This window comes from Talaromyces proteolyticus (assembly GCF_021365285.1).
Source record: "Talaromyces proteolyticus strain PMI_201 chromosome Unknown BGW36scaffold_5, whole genome shotgun sequence".
Classification (NCBI taxonomy): Eukaryota; Fungi; Ascomycota; class Eurotiomycetes; order Eurotiales; family Trichocomaceae; genus Talaromyces; species Talaromyces proteolyticus.
Window position 1 is genome coordinate 49,004 of NW_025764281.1, and position 22,953 is coordinate 71,956.

The 22,953-nt window shown below is 47.1% G+C and overlaps 5 protein-coding genes across 5 annotated transcripts; 2 read left to right on the plus strand and 3 right to left on the minus strand.

The window, feature by feature from the left end:
- Nucleotides 1-4,179: 4,179 nt before the first annotated feature.
- Nucleotides 4,180-7,780, minus strand: BGW36DRAFT_293920 (putative ARF GTPase activator; the record flags this gene model as incomplete). The annotated part of the gene is made up of 4 exons (XM_046211042.1): nt 4,180-5,578; nt 5,634-7,426; nt 7,510-7,643; nt 7,717-7,780. The coding sequence occupies 4 exons, from the start codon at nt 7,778-7,780 to the stop codon at nt 4,180-4,182; spliced, it is 3,390 nt and encodes a 1,129-aa protein (XP_046072728.1).
- Nucleotides 7,781-8,764: 984 nt separating this feature from the next.
- BGW36DRAFT_293348 (C2 domain protein) lies at nt 8,765-10,559 on the minus strand (the record flags this gene model as incomplete). The annotated part of the gene is made up of 2 exons (XM_046210993.1): nt 8,765-9,704; nt 9,760-10,559. 2 exons carry the CDS (start codon nt 10,557-10,559, stop codon nt 8,765-8,767), a joined length of 1,740 nt encoding a protein of 579 aa, XP_046072729.1.
- A 252-nt stretch (nt 10,560-10,811) lies between these two features.
- Nucleotides 10,812-14,835, minus strand: BGW36DRAFT_375772 (putative DNA excision repair protein Rad16). Its single transcript, XM_046215804.1, has 11 exons — nt 14,666-14,835; nt 13,654-14,597; nt 13,255-13,584; nt 13,089-13,197; nt 12,949-13,023; nt 12,839-12,897; nt 12,561-12,781; nt 12,450-12,496; nt 12,271-12,397; nt 11,454-12,206; nt 10,812-11,378 (listed from the first exon to the last, which is right to left on the minus strand). Exons 1-11 carry the CDS (start codon nt 14,697-14,699, stop codon nt 11,147-11,149), a joined length of 2,931 nt encoding a protein of 976 aa, XP_046072730.1. The 5' UTR covers nt 14,700-14,835; the 3' UTR covers nt 10,812-11,146.
- A 172-nt stretch (nt 14,836-15,007) lies between these two features.
- Nucleotides 15,008-17,598, plus strand: BGW36DRAFT_143113 (DNA repair protein Rad7, protein). The gene is made up of 6 exons (XM_046209452.1): nt 15,008-15,379; nt 15,442-15,480; nt 15,534-15,561; nt 15,655-16,191; nt 16,250-16,415; nt 16,465-17,598. Coding segments are annotated over exons 1-6 (1,782 nt in total). The 5' UTR covers nt 15,008-15,377; the 3' UTR covers nt 17,475-17,598.
- Nucleotides 17,599-19,912: 2,314 nt separating this feature from the next.
- On the plus strand, nt 19,913-22,789 carry BGW36DRAFT_396091 (uncharacterized protein; the record flags this gene model as incomplete). The annotated part of the gene is made up of 4 exons (XM_046218122.1): nt 19,913-20,151; nt 20,202-20,673; nt 20,724-21,691; nt 21,727-22,789. 4 exons carry the CDS (start codon nt 19,913-19,915, stop codon nt 22,787-22,789), a joined length of 2,742 nt encoding a protein of 913 aa, XP_046072732.1.
- Between the last annotated feature and the right edge of the window lie 164 nt (nt 22,790-22,953).

Genomic DNA, 22,953 nt, shown 5'->3' on the forward strand with positions numbered 1-22,953 from the left:
TTTATAATAGCGCCGCCCAGTAAGTGCTGTGCCGGGGCTCCACGAGCTAAGCAATGAAAGTGGGAGGTCCACTGGAATGGCTTACCATGTGGTGGCGTTTCGATTCAGATCAACAATGTCTTCTTAAAAAAGAAGGACACAAGTGTGAGATTGGAAGCGCTAAACACTCTTGGACAGATCGTAGCTCGAAGCCACAGTTGCTCGATGCATGTGGCGCTGAATCAGTTGTAGAGTGAATTAGTAGTATTCTTTATAACTAAGGATTGGCAATGGGGACCGGACAGGCTGGACTAAAAAAGGTTCTCCAAGGCCCGCTAATTACTGTAATTCCCGAAAGGTCTAGTACCTCCTATATACCTATTTAATTCTTTTATTATCTTTTTTTTTCCCTTTATAGTAGATGTGGAGAAGGCGAGGAGTCAGTCTGACATAGGAGGCGCTTAGGCTGATTACCCCGATAAGTAAAGTGGCTCATTCTTTCTACCCACTTATGCCATGCCACAATGGTACATTGTACAATAATGCAGCCACAATTACAGTAAGTTCAGAAAATCCAATGGACACCGACTGGGGATGGTGGCCTTTCAACTCTATCAACTGTGATTTTTTGACAGAACCATACCTGACGATGTACGACGCAATGCAGAGGCAAGAGTCAACTTCCAGTAAAACTTCCACCAGAAACATGAATTTGACACTAAAATTAATATGCGCCACAACCAGCGATTCTTAATTTCGGAATAGATTAAGAAAGAAATTTTTTAGAGTTCCTTTGTTGTTTCTGGGCTAAAATGCCAATTGTAGGATCTTTACGAGTGTGTTTGGTATGTAAAATATTACTGACTACATACGTAACGTACATTGGAGCGCAGATCGCTGTGGCAGTGAGTAACTGACGACGGGACGGGCCTCATATGGTGTATGATCGTCTCACACGATCGCCCTCTATTTCTCTTCTCTGTTTTGCCACCTTGGGCACTGGGATGCGGCCATCGTCTGCTACATGCGGTGGTTAGCGGAATGGGTCCATGCATAAATTTGGATGGCTGTGCTAAGGGGATCATGACACCGGCTTTTTTTCTTTTCCTTTTCCTTTTGACCCTCGTAAAATAGAGCAATTCCATTGACTTCTTCTTCTTCATTCTCCTCCTCGGCCCGCACCCCGCCAACCAAAGCAAGAGAACAAGCTAGCCAGGTCCCGCTCTGAAATGTCAGGGCTGCATTCCCACTAGGTCCAAAGCTTGGACCTAAGCTCCAAATTCAATGAACGGACGACGCTAGCCAATAGCTTCTTTTTTTCACTTTCTTGGTGATAGGCAGCTGCCAATCCTAATAGACAGAACGGGTAAATCGGCGATTGCAAGCTGCGCGAAATGTGTCAACACATAATAGAGAGCGCTCCGTGTGATCCCCATTATCATAGCGCACTTATGGTGCAAACTGGGCGCAAAATGCGGCGTCTTGACTGCGGAAGGTCCATCTATGCTTTATCCCGTATGCGGGCTGGCTCCACTTGGCCGGTATGAGATTCCAGCCAATCGTTCCCGCCACGTTCAGTGTCCAATTGCAAGCAACTACTGATATTACAGGGGCAGTACTATAATATGATTAAACGGCTTTTTAACTGCTACTATCATCATCACCATCATCATCATAATCATCCCTCTTTGCTAACCGAGTCATGTTGATAATTGAACCTAACTCCTACGCATAGGTGTGCTTTTGCTATACATGCTTCCGGCGGCTGGGCACCGCACCTGTTTTCAGGCACAGTCGGCTGCATACAACCCAAGGCCGAGGTTGATACAGAATGAATTGGCGACGAGATTGGCCACTATGAATATCATCTAGCCATTGCCACAGCAAAAAAGAGAAAATACCATGCAAGCTACTCCACTCGACCCCTTCTCGTTCGTCTTGTATCCCTAGCCTCCCCATCAGCGGCTGCAAGGTTGAATCCTGACACATACTGCCGAGCTCGGCGCCGAAGCTGTCGCTATTATTATTATGTGTACGTGTGGCTTATGCTTGCGGACAGAACAGAGCGATGACGTCATCGGGCTCGTTATTGGGGTGTTGCGAACCCATGTCGAAAGCACAGCAAATAACATACAAAAAGGCCCGCACGGCGCCATTCTTGCACGACAGAAGGCCTGCTGGGCCGCCAGTCGAAGTTAATCAAATATGCCACAAAGATGGAACCGCTTCAAGTGATCAGAAGAGACTGCTGGAAACCTATCGAGTAATGCAAAGAGTCTATGGAGTCTGGACTGAGTCAGTCCTCTACGATTGGTCGATCTCTGGATGCGACTCCACTGGTTGGCTTACGGGAACACGACAATAATAATATAAGGTACTTCTATCATCGTTGTCTAATGCCTTGCACTCAATCTGGATAAATTGAAGACGGAGTGGCAGTCCCCAGACCGATGCTAGCAATAAGTCGCTAGCCCTGCCGCGTAGAGCCTAGATGATGTTGAAATAGAGGACGATCACACGTTTTGCCAGCGACGATCTAGGCGAATCACAGCTTAGAGGTCACGAGTATTAGATCTTCGGATGAACTCAGAGTGGGGTAGAAGTGGGTATGCGGGGCAAGGTGGGCTCCTTGGCTGGCTTCTGTCCAATAGTGATCCACCTACAGCGGCCTCCTGAGTCATAAAAACGTATGCGGCGTCGTTGGCGTGTTTTCGGCGCCTCTGTTGCACGCCAGCTCGTTGGCCAGACTTACTCAGATGACCACGGGCGGTGGGTCTGTGGCGCCGTAGCACAGTGAACCCACTGAACCCCCTGAAACAGGAACATAGCTAACACGATAGGTACCGAAAGGCCTCAATGTGGCTTGTCAGGGCGCCGCGAATACATGGATCCGTCTTCATTCCAGAAACTTCTATACCAGTCTCGAAAACCGAACACCACGAGAAGAACGAAGAAACAAGCATAGATACGGTCGCTTAGGCATTAGTTTCTCGGAGATTCGCACAGCCCCATGTCAGATTCTTTCCCATGTTTACAAAATACACTCATGTTGGCAGCGTCAGAAGAAAATTTTGTTATCCCTTTTCACATGTGATGCATTGACAGAAATTGACAGAAATCTTCCGATCCAGGACAGCCTGTCCACAAAGGAAAAAAAACCGCTGTTTAGCATGGCTTGAGATTTCTACCATATGCACAGCGCCACCGCCGCATAGATTTTGTGTAGAAGTGGCGTTCATCATCGGATTATTGCACATCAATCTTCTAAGTACGTATTAGATGACGCTCAGATACTACCACCCTTGTCTGTGGCTCAACTAACGTGGGCTGATGGCAGATCGAAAATATTGCCACTGTGGCTGCTATTTTCTTGACGGCTAAAGTCTAACATGTTATTTTGTTTTGATTTTGTTTTTCATTATCATGCATGATATAACAAATTAAGGTTCGCGTAAGGGGGAAAATAGACTTGTGATACCATAGTTATATTCAATCCATGTATTGATTGATTGACAGAGACTGATATCACAATATGAAGATATACGTATCAATCCATAGCTGTATACATATATACAGACGAGTCAATGAGTAGATATCATGCTAGAATTAAGGGGTGGCTTGGTAAGATGTGAGAGGAAAACAAAGAGCTGAATAAAAGTATCTGGGAATCATGCCCAACCAAACCAAACAAATTAAACCAAATATCCACACACTAGGTAAGTAGACAACTTAGCAGGCTGTATTAGGAGAGTTGAAATGATCAAAAAATGAAAAATGAGTTGGGGGCTTGGAGTGTTCAGGAGTTTGGGATCCCATATTATATGTACCTGGATTCGTCGACCTGGCGGAATTCATGTGTTTAATGAGAGAAGAGAAGACGTGGAACGGCAAGATCAGGATGAGGCGAGAAAAAAAAGCGTATAAAGAAAAAAGGATGAAAAAGAAACCGCTTTCTGGATATCAAGTTGATAAACAAAGAAATATAACATATCCAAAAAAGAGCATTAAGCAGTCATATAGTCGAAGGCATGAAAAGACATTCATATAATAAAACAGACCCGAGTTATATTTTCATTCCGGCTTTTCCTGCCAATTCCAAACCCATAGTAACAACATTAACATGCGACGAGCATGTTGGCAGTTCCCTTAATACATAAAAAAGCAATATTTATAAACCCACAACTGGGCTAAAAATAACAGTTACCTGTCATTCCCAAGAGATGCTACTTTGCCAGCAAATCTCGCGCCTGCGCTGCCTCTTTTCTGTAGCTTTTCTCGTTCTCTACCATCTAAAGGGGCTAGAGCGTGGGCTGCCGAGTGAGACTCGGAGCCTGAATTACCCCGGATCAGCGGGAGGGGTGAAAGACCGCTGGAGCCCTGCTTCCCAGGCGTAGGAGGAGAAAATGTTGTATATGTACTCGATACCACGGCTGTGCGTTGGCTGATATACAGTTGTGCCGAAGGAGACAGAGTTATTGGTGCGGGCTGGGACGGAATCTCGGCACCGTTTTGAACCAATAATTCGGCAATCGGGAACGGTATGGCTCTGGTGGACGTTGTCTTCGAGTTAGCGGCTAGTCCTGGCGAGGATCCAGGAGTAGCTGGATCGGCAGCAGCAAGAGCAAGAAACACTGCGTGGGTATTTCGTGAGCGATCAGCAACATTGACGTCGGCTCGTAGCGCTATTCCGTAAAGAACGCCTTGGATATCATTCTTCTTGATCGATGCCAACAGGGTTTCGTTGGCCGTAGAGTAATGTGAGCGTCCAAACGTCAATGGCCGCACATATGCGCGATCACTATATTTAGCGGTGATAAACTTTAATCTCTCCTCACGAGTCGATTGTGGCTGTGGTTTTTGCAACTGATCTAAGGTTGCTTCCCAGACCATGTTGCTGACCCGATTTCCAACCTGTAAGAGTATTTCGACAATGTCGTTCGAAAAAGAATTCACGTCCAAAGTCAAAGACCGAACTTTAGAAATGTGAGTTCCCAGAGATCGGTGGATACCACTACACTCGATACATAGAACAATCCCTAGGTTAATGGAAACCCATTCAACCTTGAGAGTGGATGCACAATCAGCACACCATTTGTTCCCTTGGTCGGCATCACGTATTGTTTGTAGTAACTTGGCTGGGTTCTCTTCGTAGCTATTGCTATCACTGCGGATATAGCTTGGCCGGGCACCCACCGTCGTTCGACGATTGACGCTGGTGGCGTTTGATGCATTGGAATGAGAGTGTTGTCCCGAGTACGAAGAGCTCTTGCCGGTTAAGATAGAACCAATGTCTCGCCGCTTGGAACTGCTGTCACTACGTGCCGAAGGTGGTACCGATGGTAGAGGATTGAGTCCTTCAACTGCACTCTGCAACGCATTATTGATTGCCGTGATCCAGGTACTCATGTCTTCTTCAGAAGTTGCCTGGTAGATACGTTTGAATTGCGGTGTAATCACTTCAAAGCAAAATCGACGCTCGGCGTTTCTTGCTTCACGTACAGAAGCCATACGCAAATCAATGGGATCCATGTGAAGATCTAGCCTCTGTTTCCAGTTGCTGTACTCCGAAAGCTGGCCTTGATCTAATACAATCCAAAATCTATTTTATTAGTCAGAGGTAGCCTTTTGCCGCGATTTCAATGCTCCAGACTTACTTATGCCATGCTTGTTTGTTAATCCCCTTTGGGTCGATATGAGACCCGGGGCGCGAGAGGGCCCATAGCAGACCCTCCTTCCTCTGCGGACCTGCCAGCTTATCTGAACCCGCCACCGATATTCCATCTTCAAGATCTCGGAATCCTTTGAAGCGGCTCTGGTTCGATGTGACATTTGAAGCAGAGGTTGATAAGTTGCTTGTCCCAGTGGGCTGAGTAGCCTGCGAGGAGACAGATGATGTATTGCTATGAACGTTTCTAAGCTGTGAGCCAGTGCTGTCTGCTCTGTTAAGCTCCGGTTCTGACGTTTGTCCGTTATTGGAAGAGCTTATTACACCGGGGGTAGAGATGTTTTCCGGTTCCACGTAGGTCTTAGTGCTTTTCTCCAAGGCTCGTCGCTTTTCCTCTCGCTCTGTTCGTTGGAATTTAAACTCCTTGTCGGCTTGTTCGACTTCCCGTATAAGGGCATCCAGTTGAGGAACCATTTCATCCACCCTTTTTGACGTGGCAAGGTAATTTCTAGCTTGTGTCTCCGCGTACTTTGTTAGATGAGATAAGACTTCTTGTTCCTTTCGGCCACCGTGAAGATCTTGCATAAATGACGAGTAGTCGAATCGTTTGAGCTCAAAAGTCCGTCGCTTTGCCTGATACTTGGAATCACTTTCTACACGCTTTTTCTCCTTCAAAGAGTCTTGGCGTTGTCCTAAATAGCGCCCAACATAAGCATAGTAATCTCTGCTTTCCTCATCAAAATCCTTTTTCTTCGATTCGGCCTGTTTGATGTCGTTATTGTATAGTTTGGATAGAGGCTCAATGACAAGCTTCTGTAGATGCAACGTGTTGACCTGTTCATAATTGAGAATCTCACGTGCAATTTTCTCGAAATAGTGTTCCATAGCGGGCTGGATAGCATTGGCATTAGAAGAAGACGCGTCGTTCAGAGCTGAAATGAACGCGTTCGTTGCTTCGTTACAACCAATCTGAGCCAGATGAGCCGCTTCAGCCTTTTTCAAAACCTTTTTAATTTTCGCACGCATACTTCCCGTTCTCTGTTCTAGTGCTTTTATCGTGGCTCGAAAGAGTGGGCCATCTTCAACAGCACTCATATCGTCACCTTGACGAGATGGGAGGTCAACTTTCACCGGAGCAGGAGCGGAAGCTGCTGACGGTACATCTGCTGGTTCTGCCGGGCTGGCTGAAGGTCCCTCTGTATCACTGAGGTGAGACATAATGGACTGAGAGGAAGGTATCCGATTGCGACCGGGACCAGTTATATCCAAAGTTGGCGGAGACATTGTTTGTGGGCTGGAGATAGGCCGCCCTGTATTCTGAACCCAGAATGTAAGATTGGCAAGTGTGTTCAATCGATTCGTTCTTTGGTCATAGTCAAGAAAACTGCAGCTGTTCCTCCAGCCTCCACCCTTATCCTCGACAGGCTTTGGAGCTTTCCACTTCCATGTCCATTCAAATTGAACGGAAGGGCTACCATTAGTCGCAAAATCACCAACGAACTGTACATTTGTGTTATTTTGTAGGTTAGGGTTGGCATGGAATTCTCTTGTGATGAGGTTGTCTAGTTCTTTGATGTTGGACGCATGCGCGAAGGTTAGACCTGTCAGACTGGTGTCGATAGTTTCGGGCAACGAAGTGGAGACGCCATTGACTGTGGAGTTGAATACATTGCCAGTCTGTGTTTGCCTGGTGATAAATAAGAATTTGAAGTTGAGTTCCTCATCGTTGTTCAGCCGAAGCAGGAACGAAGGAATCGATGCGGACGAGGGGGGGTCGGGGTCCTGACGAGTATGAGAACATTGGTCAGCTTCATAGGGAAAAAGCAGTATTATAACACCATCAGAAACCCGTGGAGAGACAATACCTGAACATATTCCACAGGGCTATCATCACCGACATCGCGCTTGGCGACATATCTTGTTGCAGGAAATGTATTTGGCGAGAGATTAAGGAGAACACGATTGCGCGAATTCGTGATTGTTATACTAGCGATGGTGACTTCACCGATAACACACAGGGTCTGATCAGTGTATAGTTCAGATAAAGTTCAGAAACTGGTTTTCAGACTCACATTTGTTCTGGTCCTTGAAAAACAAGGTACCCGAATCATCGATACGACTTCCTACGTTACCCATCTTCCCCAAGTTGTGCGCAATCCTTGTTCAGGTTGCGAGGCGAAGTAAACTCGACGACAGGGTCGGACGACGGATGGCCACCATTGAACGGAGGGGTTAGCGCACCACAGATTGTAAGAGAATGATGCCTTGCTAGCAACGTCTGCTTGTTTTATTCTTTCTAAATGTCGATGCCTATACGGGCGTAGTTTTTTCGGCTGAAATGGCGTTGTTGCCTTCGGAAAGAAGAGGACAGCAAAGTTGCGTATGAATCAGCGTGGCTGATTTCAACTGAAACCAAGGTCACAAGGCACTGTTGCTCACGAGACACACATGGCGAGCGATATTTCAGTGAGAAATCCAGGCTGTTACGGATGCTGAGAACTGTGTATCGAGCTCGAACAAAAGTGAGCGAACGAAAGTGGCTGGATGGTCCAACATTCGTGGCTCGGAGAGTTGATGGTTGTAGTGGCAGCGGCTGGTTTGCATGGCAAGTGGGGGCCTTGGGCGTTGCTATGATTAGCGCTAATGATCGGTCCCGCAACCGCCAGAGAAAAGAGAAGATGAACGATCCAACATCCTCCACGTCCATCCACCAAGGGACAAATACAGTCTAAATGCTTGCGATTGTCGCACGTGTTCCTATGGCTGTGTACTTTCTCGTACGTCGTAAATGTCGACGCTGGCCAGGCTGAGAGACATGGCTAGTGATCTGAACACATAATCCATAATCAAACGTTTTTGACACTGTCATTTTTTATAATGTCTTTAACACACTCTAGTGTTGTAGTGCAAAAATGGATATTCCATGCAAAGACTATACATTAGTATCTCGGCTAATGATACGTTCACAAAATTATTCTTGTCTGCAATACCGAGATATAGACTAGAATTGGCTTCAAAGAAAGTCGGGTATAAAATCACAAGAAATAACTGATATCCAAGTAAAGAACAAGTGCATCGAAAAAGTAGTAGATATTGAACCCAAAATTATCGACAGGTAGTTCATCGTGATTCATCCAGCTTCCGCTGCAGTTTTGGTTCGTCTGTTGCTTCCAGCCAATGTCGAAATTTGCCTCTAACATCCTTCATTTCATTAAAATTGCGAGCAAGATTGCCCCTCTGGTGTGTGTTTAGCTGTCCACCGCGTCGACGCATATCCTCTTCGTCAGAGCTGGAAAGTGATGATTCGGAGTTGTGGACTTGTTGCATATACACTAGCTGGCCTTGACTTTGTTTCTTCTCCATTCTTCTTTCTTCTTTAAGACGGTTCATTCGCTCCGCATCTTTCTGGCAGTCAAGAGTCGTGACGTGTAACCCAGGAAAGTTAGCAGATAAGAATTCTTGAAGAAGGTGGAGTTTATCGGCGTTTGGCCGATATGTTCCACTATCATTATCAATCATGAGTTCGTATTCAATAGAGTCATCATTATTTTCATTGCTATCATGTGCTTCGTTTCCTTCGATTACTTCACCATTTGAAGAAGTGTTCTCCGTAGACCCGTTAGATTGTTGGCGCCGATGGTGGTGTTTCTTTCTGAGGCGTACAAAAAATTCGCCAGAGAAAGCGATATAGATTGACACATCACTGTGCATGGTATGTTTGCTCAAGAGATCGATGCCAAACTCCTTCCCAGTTTCTGTGAAGCGCATATGGCCATCCAGCGTGAGCACATACGTGAAGATCTTGCCACCGCGGCCGTGATCCACAAAGTCTAAGAATAACTGGGTGAGTTCTGTAGAGGGGGATGGAAATTGCCCGTTCATAGTGCTTCGGTCAAAGTTATAGATGCGGGCATGCTGGTGGTGCAATGCTCGATTGAGGATACGTCCTCGTAAACTCTGAGAAGTGAACATTCCTGCCACAAAGGGTTTAAATTCGACGTATCTATGATATAACTCCTCAGGAACAGGTCCTCTAAGCTGTATCTGAACTGCTTGGAAGCTGTATGAAAATGTTCAGCAACGGACGATGATGTGTTGGACGGGATTTGACTTACTTATAGCGGGTGCTTTTGCCTTTCGCATCTTGGTTCTCTGTCATAACCGAAGTTTTCAAGATTCTTCCAATTAATGGAGAGAAATGTTTAAACCAGTATAGAGGCCCCAATGTGTACATGTGGCCACCGTTGTCGGTGGGAGTCCGCCCAAGACACTCAACACTCATGATCAATTCGGCATTCATACTTCGTTTCGGAGAACAAGTCGCAGCGAGAGTCCTGAAGAAATAGGCCCTCTTACTTCCAGCACGCTTTTTGATATGGTACGAGGTTTCTTGGATTCCTCTCCAGTTCTTAGATATATTATCCACAATAACATGTGCATTCCCTAGCCTATCATCATGGTCTGCCGGATCCTCGTCAAAAACACGACACTTAAGATGGAACCCTGAAGCGGGAACATTGGCCACGATCCATTCCGAGTCCCAAACAGGATTAACATCTCTTCTTACTGTGTGTGTTCGAAAAGATATCTCAGGGTCTTGTTTGTGCCGCTTGGGGAGATCGACTCGCAACTCAGCTCGAACGAAGGGATCGGATGATAGCGTATTGAAATCGGCGACAGGAAGATTCTTCGCCTGGTGGAAGGTAAATTTGAGGGTGAAACCAGGGGGCACGCGTGGTATAGGCGTCTCATCAAAACCACCCGGCGGACTCTTTTCGGAGCGAAGTTTGCTGTCATCATCCCGCGCGAGGGCTATAGCTTTATCGTGGGCCTTTTGCGTCTTATCGACAAATTTCGTGCCATATACCTCGGTCACATGTCGATGACGCACCTCTGGGGACACCTCATTATCCATCTACTAGATCACAGCAAGCCGACGAGAAGTGGTGGGTAACAACGCCTGGTAGTTAAGAACAAGACGCCAAGTACTTTTAGTATATTTGCGCGGCTACAATAAGGGAGTGGGATAAGTGAACCTAGACAATGCCCGAAAGATGGCAGCAGGAAGTGACGATCTGAATGGATTTTACCATCGTCATCGTGGGTCGAGATCGTCACGTCAAGTCAAGCATTGCTTGGCGGGAATAACTTGTGGATTCGACGCTAGCAACAGGCTTCCCTGCCATTGGCCAAGGCGGGCTACGTATTCGTACGCTGGAAGAACCGACGATATTTTCATCACCCAGGATAAATAGGGAAAAGGACAGGAGAAAAACTTGTGATAGCAAATTTCAGTGAAGAAGAATACTGAACGATCATTTTCTAACCCACGATCGGAAACTAAGATAAATAACCGATCCTTGCACAGCTCCGTAGTGACATCTCACGCCTCCTCTACTTCCTTGAAAATGGTTGCAAAATCACGCCCCTTGCATCGACTCTTGTCGATTTATAGTTCCTAGTGTTCTATTTTCCCCTTATTTTCCTCAACTTAGTGGCTAATCAGGATCCTCGGAACAAGAATTGCATGTCCTCTGGAGTGAGTTTTTCTAGGGCTTCTCCTTGATCTTTGTTGATGGTGCCGTTGATCATGTTGGCCTTTTTCTCCTGCAGGAGCACCATACGAGATTCTACCGAATCCTCGATGCAGAGTCGAGTGATGACGCACGGACGGCGTTGTCCAATGCGGTGGCATCGGTCCGCACTCTGCCATTCTGCTGCTGGGTTCCACCATCTAAAACAACGGCTTGTGAGTACCAACGCAAAACATACGCTAGCTTTCGCCGCATAGAAAATAGAGCGAACTTACGGATCGACAATAAAAACCCGAGATGCCTCCGTTAGATTCAGAGCTACTCCACCAGCCTTGAGAGAAACAAGAAAGACTTCGACGTCGACGTTTTTCATGAAGTAGTCAATAGAATTCTGACGCTGAGTGGGAGTCATGCTTCCGTCCAGCATAACTGTATTAAACCCAGCCCGACGTAGCCGCCATTCAACTAACTGCAGCATAGATGTGAATTGAGAAAACACAATCGACTTATGTGTTTGTTTCTTGCTTCGAAATTTGTATAGATCGTAGACGAGCATCTCGATCTTCGTTGACGATGTCCAGTTCTCCATGCGAATGCGGTTGATGATTGAGTTCTTTTTAACAATATCCTCTTCTTGTTCGATTTCCGGCTGCTCGAGATCAATTGATAGGGGAATATGGCATCGTGGACAATCTACAATGGAGTCGATATCGAAAGATCGCATGTAGTCTTTTGCACATTGTCTGCAAAACTCGTGATGACAGCGAGATCGTATTGGACTCTCTGCTGGTTCGTCGCAAATGCTGCAAACTAGAACGTTTTGTCCACCTTCGGCGTGTTTTTTGAGAATCAAATCAGGATGATTGGCAACCTGCCGCATTTGCATGATGAGACCAAAAATATTTGCATAATTATTAAGCATGACTCCGCGGCTGACATAGGTGTCAAATTGCCTGGTGGTATTTGTCATGATGCTGGTAGAGAAGTCGCGCTCAATCTCACCAAAGAATTCATTATGAATGACCACGCTGCCATGATTAAGTGTTAGAGGAATTAATACATTGCTGGCGCAATAAGAAAGAAGTCAGTTACCGTTTGGGAGGAAGCTCCATAGAGGCAGTATGATCTCTCTTCATTCTTCGCAGCATGATCCTATCAGTAATGAGACGAAGTTTTTTCAACGCATCCTGACGAGCCTGTCCATTGTTTCTCTCTGTGACTACGGAAATTTTAGATATATCAAAAAAATTCAAGGATGTTGTTCAACTTACTTGGATTAAGAATCTCCTGATTGAATACAGACACATGACTAAATCCACTATACGATACTATTAGCAAATACATGGGGGTTTCCGCCCCCGGGGGGGGGGGAGGGTTCTTACCTATGTTTACAATGGGTACATTTCTTTTCTGCATCCTGAGACCAGTGAAGTTCCTGGCATTTGCACATCTTGCAGAAATAGCAAGCGAAAGGACGGACCTCAAGGAAGCGAAGCAGAGAGAAGAATTCTCCAATGCGATTTTGCACCGGGGTTCCAGACAGGCACCATTTGTAATTAGATTTCAAAGCAAAGCATGCACGCGCTACGCTCGTTGTTCGTTGCTATTCTATGTCAGTATAGATGAATGCACATCAAACAATTGACTTGGTAATGATTACCTTGATGCTGTGTGCTTCGTCAAGTATCAGACGGTGGAAATGGATTGAATGAATCACACCTGTGGAAAGGTTAGCAATATGGACTTTGCTAATAACCGTATGGCTCTTACTGTCTTCCTTGACGATGCCATCGTCTCGATTCCAACCTTTAAGCTCCTTGCGATACATAGATTCCAGACCAGAATCTGGAAAAATGTTAGCAAATTATTAATTTTTTCTAAAAAAAAATAAGCAAAGCAAAAACACTGACAAGAAATCATGATGACATCGTGCCTTTGGATGTCCTTTTTCTCCATATGCTTGATCTTAGGATTTGAATTATGGTACACAAGTACCTTGAGCTTTCCATCCGTGTATTCCTGGGAGAAATTAGAAAGAGCTTTTGGTCATAAGAGATGCATTATCAATCAACTCACATTAATTTCAGACTGCCACTGCATCAAAGCCACCGGCGGTACAACAACCAAAGAAGGCTTTCCGACGGGATAGTCTGACATCAGAAGAGAGACCGCTTGAATAGTCTTACCCATGCCCATCTCATCGCCAAGTAGACCTCCTTTATATTGTGTTTGTTCTTGACGCATCATCCAGTTGAGGCCTTCAAGCTGGAATGATTTGAGCTTGCGGGATATGCTGGTGGGTTGTTCGGCCTGCACCGGTGTGATCGGTGGTTTATCCTCCAATTCTTTCCACATGGATACAATCGACGGGTGTTGGTTTTCGAGTTTCCTACGTTCTCTTTCGGCCTAAGCATTGGTTTTCGGTGGGTTAGAAGTCTGTAACTTTGCATAATAATAAGGTAAATCGTTACTTACCCGGCGACCCATACGAAATGGAAGAGATGTACCAGCTGTTCTTGGCGCTCGCACACCTCGACGACCCGAGGTTGCAGGTCTTTGGCGTCTAGAAATTGGTCTATCATTGTCCGTATCCGATGGAGGCGGGTCACTCAAACTATCGTCAGAAGAATAAACATATTCTTCTGCAGCATCAACCATGTTGGCCGTAGTTGAATCAAGGTCGGAGAGGGACATGTTATTGCTGGCTGCTGAGGAAGCTTGAAGGCGTGATTTTCGTGAATGGCGCCGTAGATTAGGCAGACGGATGTCGGAGTCGCTTGTCAACTGCTCACCGGACTCGAATGCAAGTTCATCATCATCGGAGTCAGGAATAGGTGAAGCTCGTTGTTTGCCAGAGGCAAAAAGTCGAGGGCGTTTTGATTCTACCCCTTCGTACTCTTGGAGTTGCAGTTCCTGGGCTAGTGCGGCATCAGACAGCTCAGTGCTCGGTCCTTCGTTAGAAATGTGAGAAGCAGATCTCTTCTTCCCAGTAGTAGGCTTGGGGAAATTCAATGACAAGGCGCTTGCACGAAGTTGTTGAGCACGAGTGGAAGCACTTATTCGTTTCTGAGGCTGGTCACGATTGGTATCAGATTCGCCAGGAGTAACCGTCACACTTGTAGCCGGAGTATCGTTGAGGCTTTCACCACGCGAAGATACATTGGCAGATGGGGAAAGCGACGAGGCAAGTGATGGAGACTCTGTTTGAAGTGGAACCACAACTTCAACGGTTCGTAGTAAAGACGTTCTTGTGGAGCGATGGGCAGCTTTCGTATTCGATTTGTCAGAAGTTGTGGTCATCGTGGCTGTATTCTGCTCGTCAGGCTGCATGAAGGGGACGCCAGACGAACTGCGTGCAAGCCTCGCAGAGCTTCGCCTCATGGGTGCAGCGATCGAAGGCTGGCTCTTCTGGGAGGAACCTATGAAGCCAAGCCGATAGTCAGCAAACGGGGAAGGTCAATTGATCTCCAGACCAGAGGCTGCGTACTGGACGTGGTGTTTGCAAATGCACGTCGTCCCATGATGGCTGACAAAGGTTTTTTATTAAAAAACGGTACTTCGGCACTGACAGGCACAAGGGCTGGGTGTTGCAGTAGAAGTAGGAGCTGTGTCGTCGTGTTCGAAGAGACGAGCAGCGTTGATGCTGAGAGCCTGGAATAATCATGGCATGAATAATGCCGACCAGACAGGCCGGGCCAATGGTTGGCGGGAAGGGCAGTTGCCTGGTCCCTCTTACCCACCGAGGCCCACTAGCTGGCGCCTGATAAGTGACAACAGGGGAAGGTGCGCAGCCGAAAAAAAAGAACAGGATGCCAATCGGAAGGAGCCTCGCCACCCTCACGTCTCGTTCCCCTTCCCATCACTCATCTATTGACTGCCTTTCTCTTACTATCTTATCATCATACCATCTTTGCTATAGTCACAGTCGACTCGCAGGCTCGAGCTGCTCAACCCGCCGCCAGAGTGTTGGTTGCCGTGGGCTTATTACTGATACGAACGTTATCGGCTGACAAACCTCTTAACACGGTTCACCCCACAGTTGCCTGTTCTCGCGCGTTAAGTGGAACGCGAAAGTGCCACGAGTTCCAGTGACTTGGCCTGCCCGTATTCACTGCGCCAGCCAGGAGAGTCGCCATCCAGCCATCTCCCTATCCCAGCTTCTTTAAAAAGAAAACGAGCCACGATTTGACTCACTCAATATGTGCGTATCTGTTATAGTTTCCATTCTTCTCTTTCAGCAAACGCTGATATTGAGCTGTTTAGGTCCAGACGACGACAGACTGGGAATCAAATCAGGGGACCGTAAGTTCGTATGAGTGCTACTTGCCAGCTATTTTGCTCACCAGACTTTGCAGACATTCTGCCCTTACCGACTTTCTTGCGGTAAGATATTATATTTCTTTTCCATTTCTGCTCGTAGAATTATCTATATGCAGATATCCTCGTAGTCGAAATAGTGTTACTGACCTGATCCAGTCAAATAACATATCTGCTGCTCAGATTCGAGATGATTATGAGCAGCGTTTACGGGAACCGGAGCGTCGGGCTGAAAGGGAAACCGGAGAAAATGGACTGGAAGAGGAAGAATATGACGATCAACCCAGTGAATCTCCAGAGCAACGAAAGAAGCGTAAGCGAAAGGAGGCGGCAACTCTTGCCAAGATCAAGCAAAGCAAGGAATTTGCGCGGCGTAAAGCCAGTCGTGCGGGTGACCCAGATGACGATGACGACGAAATAGCACGAGAAATGATGTATCAGAAATCGCGGCCTCTGCCCGGGCAGCTCGAAAACTGCGAGATCTGCAGCAAAAGATTCACCGTCACTCCCTACAGCAAAGCCGGCCCCAATGGTGGCCTTCTTTGCACAAAATGTTCAAAGGAGATTGCAAATGAGGAGAAGAAGGCTAGACCTAAGAAGGCCATGCCAAAGGTTGGCCGTCGACAACATCAAAGCAAGCTACTGGACGGACTAGCTCAACACGGTGCCTCAAGTTTGGTTGAGATGTGTACGAAGGTTAGCCTTTGCCTTTTATCTAATCGGGTGTTTGTCCATGGATTGACAAATGACACAGAAAGTTGCCGACAATATCAATGACATTGAAGAGTTCGGTGACTTGCCTTCACAGCTTCTGCACCGTCTCAGCCAGATTTTGTCTAAAAGACGAGTCATGACACCCAGAACACTCCAGCTATTTCTACGTGCGGATCTAGACTCTATCAACATCTACGACTGTGGCAGTAAGTTTGATAAACCCTCCATCTAAAAATAATAATTAATGAGCGGAAGAACTGGAAACCGATGATTTCGAGAAAATATTCGCGTTCATGCCGTCACTAGTGAATGTTAATCTCCGGTTTGCCGGTCAAATGAAAGATCGAGTAGTTGATTATATGGTACAACGGGAGTTTAGAATCAAACAGCTGCAGCTAGATGCTGCAAATCTCATCTCGGACACTTGCTGGAGACAACTGTTTACAACAATCGGGCCTCAACTCGAAGCTCTACGGCTGTCAAATCTTGATTGTTCATTAGATGATGAAACTGTGGAGATTATGAGCTCGAAATGTGCAAATCTTCGGCGATTGAAACTCACCCAATGCGATCGTCTAGGTAACAAGGGACTTGTTGCAATTTCCAACCTTCCGAAAATTGAACATCTGTCCCTCGACACTGATTCCCCAGTCAAACCAGACATTGTTATCAATCTAGTACAAAGGCTAGGATCCAGTCTGCACACACTTTCTTTGAAAAAATTCCACGATCTTGATGATGAGTTCCTTCACGCAGTTCATACGCACTGTCGCCGGCTCGCAAAGTTACGTTTCAGCGGTAATGCTATCTGCACAGACAAAGGATACGTGAGCCTCTTTGCAGGGTGGTCAAACCCGCCTCTGAAATTTGTCGACCTTTCCTCGACTAGAGATGTTGACAATGCCAAGCCGGACGGGCCAGAGGATCCTATAGGACTCGCATCAGAGGGCTTTATGGCTCTCATGCAACACTCAGGCTCTAAGCTTGAGAGACTGAATATCAGTTCATGCCGGCATATTTCTCTCCGTGCTTTTGAAAGTGTTTTTGATTGTAATCAGGTATACCCTAATTTACAAGAGATGGACATATCATTTGACCCTGTTGTGGACGATTTTCTCGTGTCGTCTATTTTCAAATGTTGTCCTTCCATTAAAAAACTTACAGCTTTCGGCTGTGTCAAAATCCACGACGTCAAAGTTCCAGTAGGAGTGGCACTGATCGGCGGTCTTCGAGCACAAGATTCAATTATCATCGAAGGAGAGTAAGGAATGTTATGGTATTCCAAAAGGTGGGCTATAAACTTTTACGGCGGTGATTCTGCTTCGACGTTTATGATATATCGAGGATTAAGGCACGCTGGGGATTTGAATAAGTCCGAAACTCAGGTTGGCGATATTAATTCGGGCTTTTGCTTGGCTGAAACAGTTTTGTTTTGTTTTGCGAGTGCGCCAGATACGGGTTGTGATATTACAGGTAAATCTAGAGCGACTGAGACGGATAGTGGATATTGGAATGAAACGCCACACATACCACGCCATAGCCATAGAACTATGTAATGGAATGCAAGTGGTAAGCTCTCCTAGAAGTCCGCGTACATATTACTATTTGATGCCGATTACAAAGCTTATACTCATTCCATTACATGCCCCTGCTGTTATTCATTCCTGTACTTTTTGCCCTTGGGCTGGCTCTATCGTATGGATAGCAGCGGCCGTCGATCTTGATTCACGATGATACACAATCGTATCCAACGGATCCGTGTGCCACAACCCTTCTCCTTTGAGTAACCGCAAGAAGTCGGAAACAAAGCTATTTGTGCTAAGTGTGCCGTGCCCCGACTGTCGCGTTATCTCAAGAGTCGAGACTAACGGCAATAATGTCACTTGTGCTCCAGCACTGTCGATCGATCGGCTCCACACCGATAATAATGCGACAGGACGATCGTTATGTTAAGCGCCCAGTCTCACCCATCCGTCCCGATGCTCGGACTCTATGTAATATGAATGTTGATTGCACAAGATGTAGGCAGCAAAAGAGTGAGGGTATGGCGCATGTGATGTCTGCTGGGCCTCGCACAATCCGAGGCTGAGTGATTATCCTTTGTCATTATTAGTGTCATATTATTATGGATTATTCTGAATTTTCTCAGTTGGCTGGGCGGTATTGTCACGTATTGTCAGCACGGGTAATGTTTCCACTCGATGGCATTCTTTAAAGACAGCCTGCTGCTTTCGCATTACTTCTACTGCGTCTCAACTATGGCAGGGTTTTGAACACAGGCGAGTCTTCGTTCGAAGGAAGGAGGCGAATGACGCGGTGGATGGTGATCATCAAATCATGACCGAAGATGATGGTTATTAAATACTATGCTGACGATTATTGCATGACCCCTGACCGGGAACACTGCTAACCAGTCAATCAATACGTTCCGAATAACCTCCTGAGAGGCCGAGGGCCACCATAGCCTTAATACTATTGTTATCATCAGTATGATTAAATAGTTATTATTTTTTATTGCCACAGCATCTCCTTATGCTTCATACGTTCTCGCTGTTGACCAATAATAATCGCTCATGGTGCGTAGTTATGAGCTGTTATGCACGGCGTGGAAGTAAGCCTGCCGACGCCTACAGAAAGCATCACGCACGCTTCCCTAGAGTGCCTAGTATTGCCCATACCTAACAGCCCAGCCCAGCCCAGCCCAGCCCAATCACACCTACAGCGCCACCTCACGCTGTAACTGTGTAAATAGCAGATACTAGTAATCACTAACTAATAACAACAACCACGCAGCTCACCGGAGTTATCACGTCCGATGGCCTAGCAATACACTGTAGTATGTAGTATGTACCGCAGTCTCCTGGCAAGAATAATATGAAGGATAATAAATATTGTAATCGTCAGTATAATAATAATGTAATAATGCACCTCCATTTCGAATTGCTCTTCCTATTCTAAATTTGGGCCAGTTTCGCCGTGGGCTGCTGGCCAATCACATCGCCGAGCCCGCCTGCGTTCTGGAACTAGCGTGTAGCCTAGTAACTGCTATTATTCATTACTGAATTACTGTCTCTGTAATTGTGGTCCCATTACTGACTGACCGACCGACTGACTGACGGTGCTTATCGTCGCAACAATTATCGTTCTTGCCTCTCTCTGTGCGATACATTTCCTGCAAGCAATCAATCGGCCAGCAGCGCAGCTTGTGTCTTTTTTTTGTCCTGCGTTTCTGTTGCTGTCGTCTTTGACGGATTCCGTGCCTGAAGGGACGACCGGAAACGGTGGTGGCACCGATACAACAGCACTTCCACCCCAAACACGCCCCGAACGAAGCCCCTGCAAAGCCCCCGTCCACCTTCAAAGTCGATCGTCCACCGACCGTCACGGCCCTCGCCAGAAGACCGTCGTTCTTCTGCAACTAGTTATACTCATCGCTGCGAAATTTACTCTCCCCCTCTCCGAAAAGACGACAAGCCAAAGCCCTCGGACGGCGCGAGCAGCGACTTGGGCGACTCTGCTGTACCTCGTCCTCCTTACTTCCATTTGATTCTTCAATTTTTTGGGCAGCCATTCTCTTCGCTTCCCGCCGTCCAAACCTCGTCTTTGGTGTCACATACTGTTGTTGTATCTAGGTAATACTACCTAGCCGTGCTTGTGGCTGCCCTGGCAGTGGAACAAGTCGGCCTCTCACCGTCGCTTCACCATGCCCATCAAGCTACCCAAGGGCTTTGCCCGACGAAAGTCATCAGGAAATGTTCTCGATGAAGCTGAAAATGCGCCAGAGCCGTCTTTCAAGGTTTTCGAACGGCCCGGTGGCGGAACCAGAGCTTTTGAAGGCGGTGTTGCCCTCAAGGGCGCCGGAGCTAGTCGATACTATCGCCCGTCAACTGCAGAGTCTGATAATATATTTGCTGGAATAGAGAAACCTCTGCCGAACAATAGGTATGTGATTATTTGATTGGGGTGGACTTTGTGTGCTCATGATCCTGTAGGGGGAGTGCCGGAACCCATCAGTCCAATTCCACTGGAGGCCCGTACGATAGCTCATCCTCCGCTCGTTATAGCTCGTCTTCGACCCTGCCTTCTTCCACCGACGTACCCGTTCACAATGATCCGGCTAGAGGCTTCCACGACATCCCCGTGCCAGAGTCGCCCTCGTTGTTCTCTCTGCGTGCCGCAGGTCGCACATTCTCTTTTGGGACAAGACCTAGTCGTTTTTCCACTCCTACACATACTCCACAACATGCTCAGCAACCGCTACCGCCGCAGCCCCAGCAGCAACCAGTATCTGCGGCGCATATTAGGGATCGTGCAATGACAGCAAGTTCGGCCAGCACGGCAACGCCGCCCAAGCTGTTGGAAACGGACCTGAATCTAGATGCGGGTGACAATGACAACTTCAGCAGTATGTTTGAGAATTTTGGCAAACGAAAAAGTGCTATATTACTGCAGTCATCAAACTCGGTATGTCTCATGGCCTAACATGGTCTTTGTTCTAAGCTAATTTGTCATAGGAGGAGATACAATCAAAAGATTTGCCTGCTCCTCCTCAGAATGAACGACTCCCCCAGCTTGCTCCATTAGCAGTTGATCATTCACAACAGGTTGAGGCCTCACCATACTCGTGGGACACTCAAACAGCGCACAACGAAGTGGTGTCAGCAAATGATTATAATGATTCCCGGATTCCCCGCCGAGCCTTGGCCCCATCACAGTCTGTGACTTCAACAAACTCTATATCTCCCGTGTCTCCGACCAGCGACACGTCCGTACCATCAACTCCCTTTATTGGAGACGCCGACGCCGAAATTGTACGCCAGTCTCTACTTTTTTCAAGTAAAAACAAGCAACCAGAAGTGTCAGCCCATCGGTCTCAGAATGTGGACGAGGAAACCCCATTGTTTGGTGCTGATGAAATCACGTCTCATGCTCGGCTGGCCTCGCAATATGAAGAGAGAGCCAATTCAACACCCACTGCTCAGAATAAGATCATGACTCCGGCTCAGTTCGAACGTTACCGACAGCAACGAGAACTTACTCGCAAATTGAGTGATGCATCAAAAAGTGATAGCTCGATTGAGAATGATTACGACGAAGTCGAAGACGAAGCCGAGAAAAGTCGAGAGGCAACAAGACAGCGCCGCAAGCAAGAGGCTCACTTATCTGTTTATCGTCAACAGATGATGAAAGTCATAGGCGAACAGGCACCTGTTCTGTCGACCAACTTACAGTCTCCCTCTCGCCTTTCAAACGATCGAGCTAATTCTAGTACGCCAAATCTATCCAGTCGCATGTCAACACTTGGCTTGCAGCCCGGCAAATTTGACAGTGGCAAGAGCAGTGATGGCGATGATGATGACGATGTACCGCTTGCAATTTTAGCTGCCCATGGGTTTCCCAACAGAAACCGCCCTCCTACAAGACTGAATGCGTCCAGCTCGAATCCCAATCTCCGAGGATCAGTTGTCGGCCCCCCGGTTCAGTTTCTGGTGAAGCAGGTCCCGATGCTCGAAACAGCCTGCCGGTGTTTGCTCGAAACCTGCCCCGCGATCCATATTACGGTGCTGGCCTAGTCAATGCCCCGGTACGAGAAAGTCTGGCCTTGGGTGGTGGTGCCCCTTCACATGGCATCCCGCAATCGTCCACTTTACCCCCAGGGGGTTTGATCGGTGTCATTGCAACGGAAGAGCGAGCAAGAGCTATGCGGAGGGGAAGCCCTAATACTCAAGTTGGTGGGATTTCGCGACCGTATTCCGCGGCTAATATGGGCCAGATGGGCGCTCCTGCTCCGTGGGGTGCACCAGGAATTCCTCAGCAGCCCCATACTACTTCTCCAGGAGAACAGGCGCAACTACAGATTTCTCAGCAAATGACAGAAATTATGCAAGTCCAAGTTCAGATGATGCAGCAAATGATGCAGATGCAGGGGCTCCCTGGTGGGCATCCTATTCAAGCTAATACTGGCCTCATACCACCGCCCGGTCAGCCTGTCAACACCGGCGGTCGACCACTGTCCACAGCTTCGTCTTTCCACTTACCCGGGGGTCCGCCCCAGGCGGATCAGCGTACTCTGAGTTTATTAGATCCTAACATGTCGAGGTGGAATCTCAACGGGCCTCCTTCGCTTCACCCAGATGCATATGGCCGCCCTGCTACACCTCAAGGTGCTCATATGTATGCACCATCCATAGCTCCTTCAGAAAGAAGCAACGTTGGGATGGCTTCTCGGTATCGTCCGGTTTCAACAGTTGCTCAAGACGCGCATATGGCTCGCTCTTCGACATTTACATCCACACTCAAACCTTGGAATAACGAAAATCAGCGGCCAGTTTCCACATCTCCAGCTTCTGCGCTAGCGTCAGATCGTAAATCCACGTCAATAGCCACTGTCACCGTCCGTTCGGTTAGTGCCCAAGGCCAGCATGATTTCGCGTCGAAACCACACGCCGGTGCTGGCTCGGATGATGATGAAGACAAAGGCTGGGCAGATATGATGAAGAAACGGGAGAAAAAAAAAAGCAGTTGGAAGTTGAAAAAAGAAACTCCGGCCTTGGGAGATTTATTGCACATGGTTCACTAATATATTAATATAACGTGCTTATTGTATCAAAAGGAGTCATCACGTTTTGTTGATTATGCATTTGGGTGATTTTCTTTGTGGCTCAGCGATATCTTATATACTTATTCCCTCTGCCTTGACCTGTATTAGACCATTCCCAGGCTCGCGTCGCGGCCTCTTTTGGG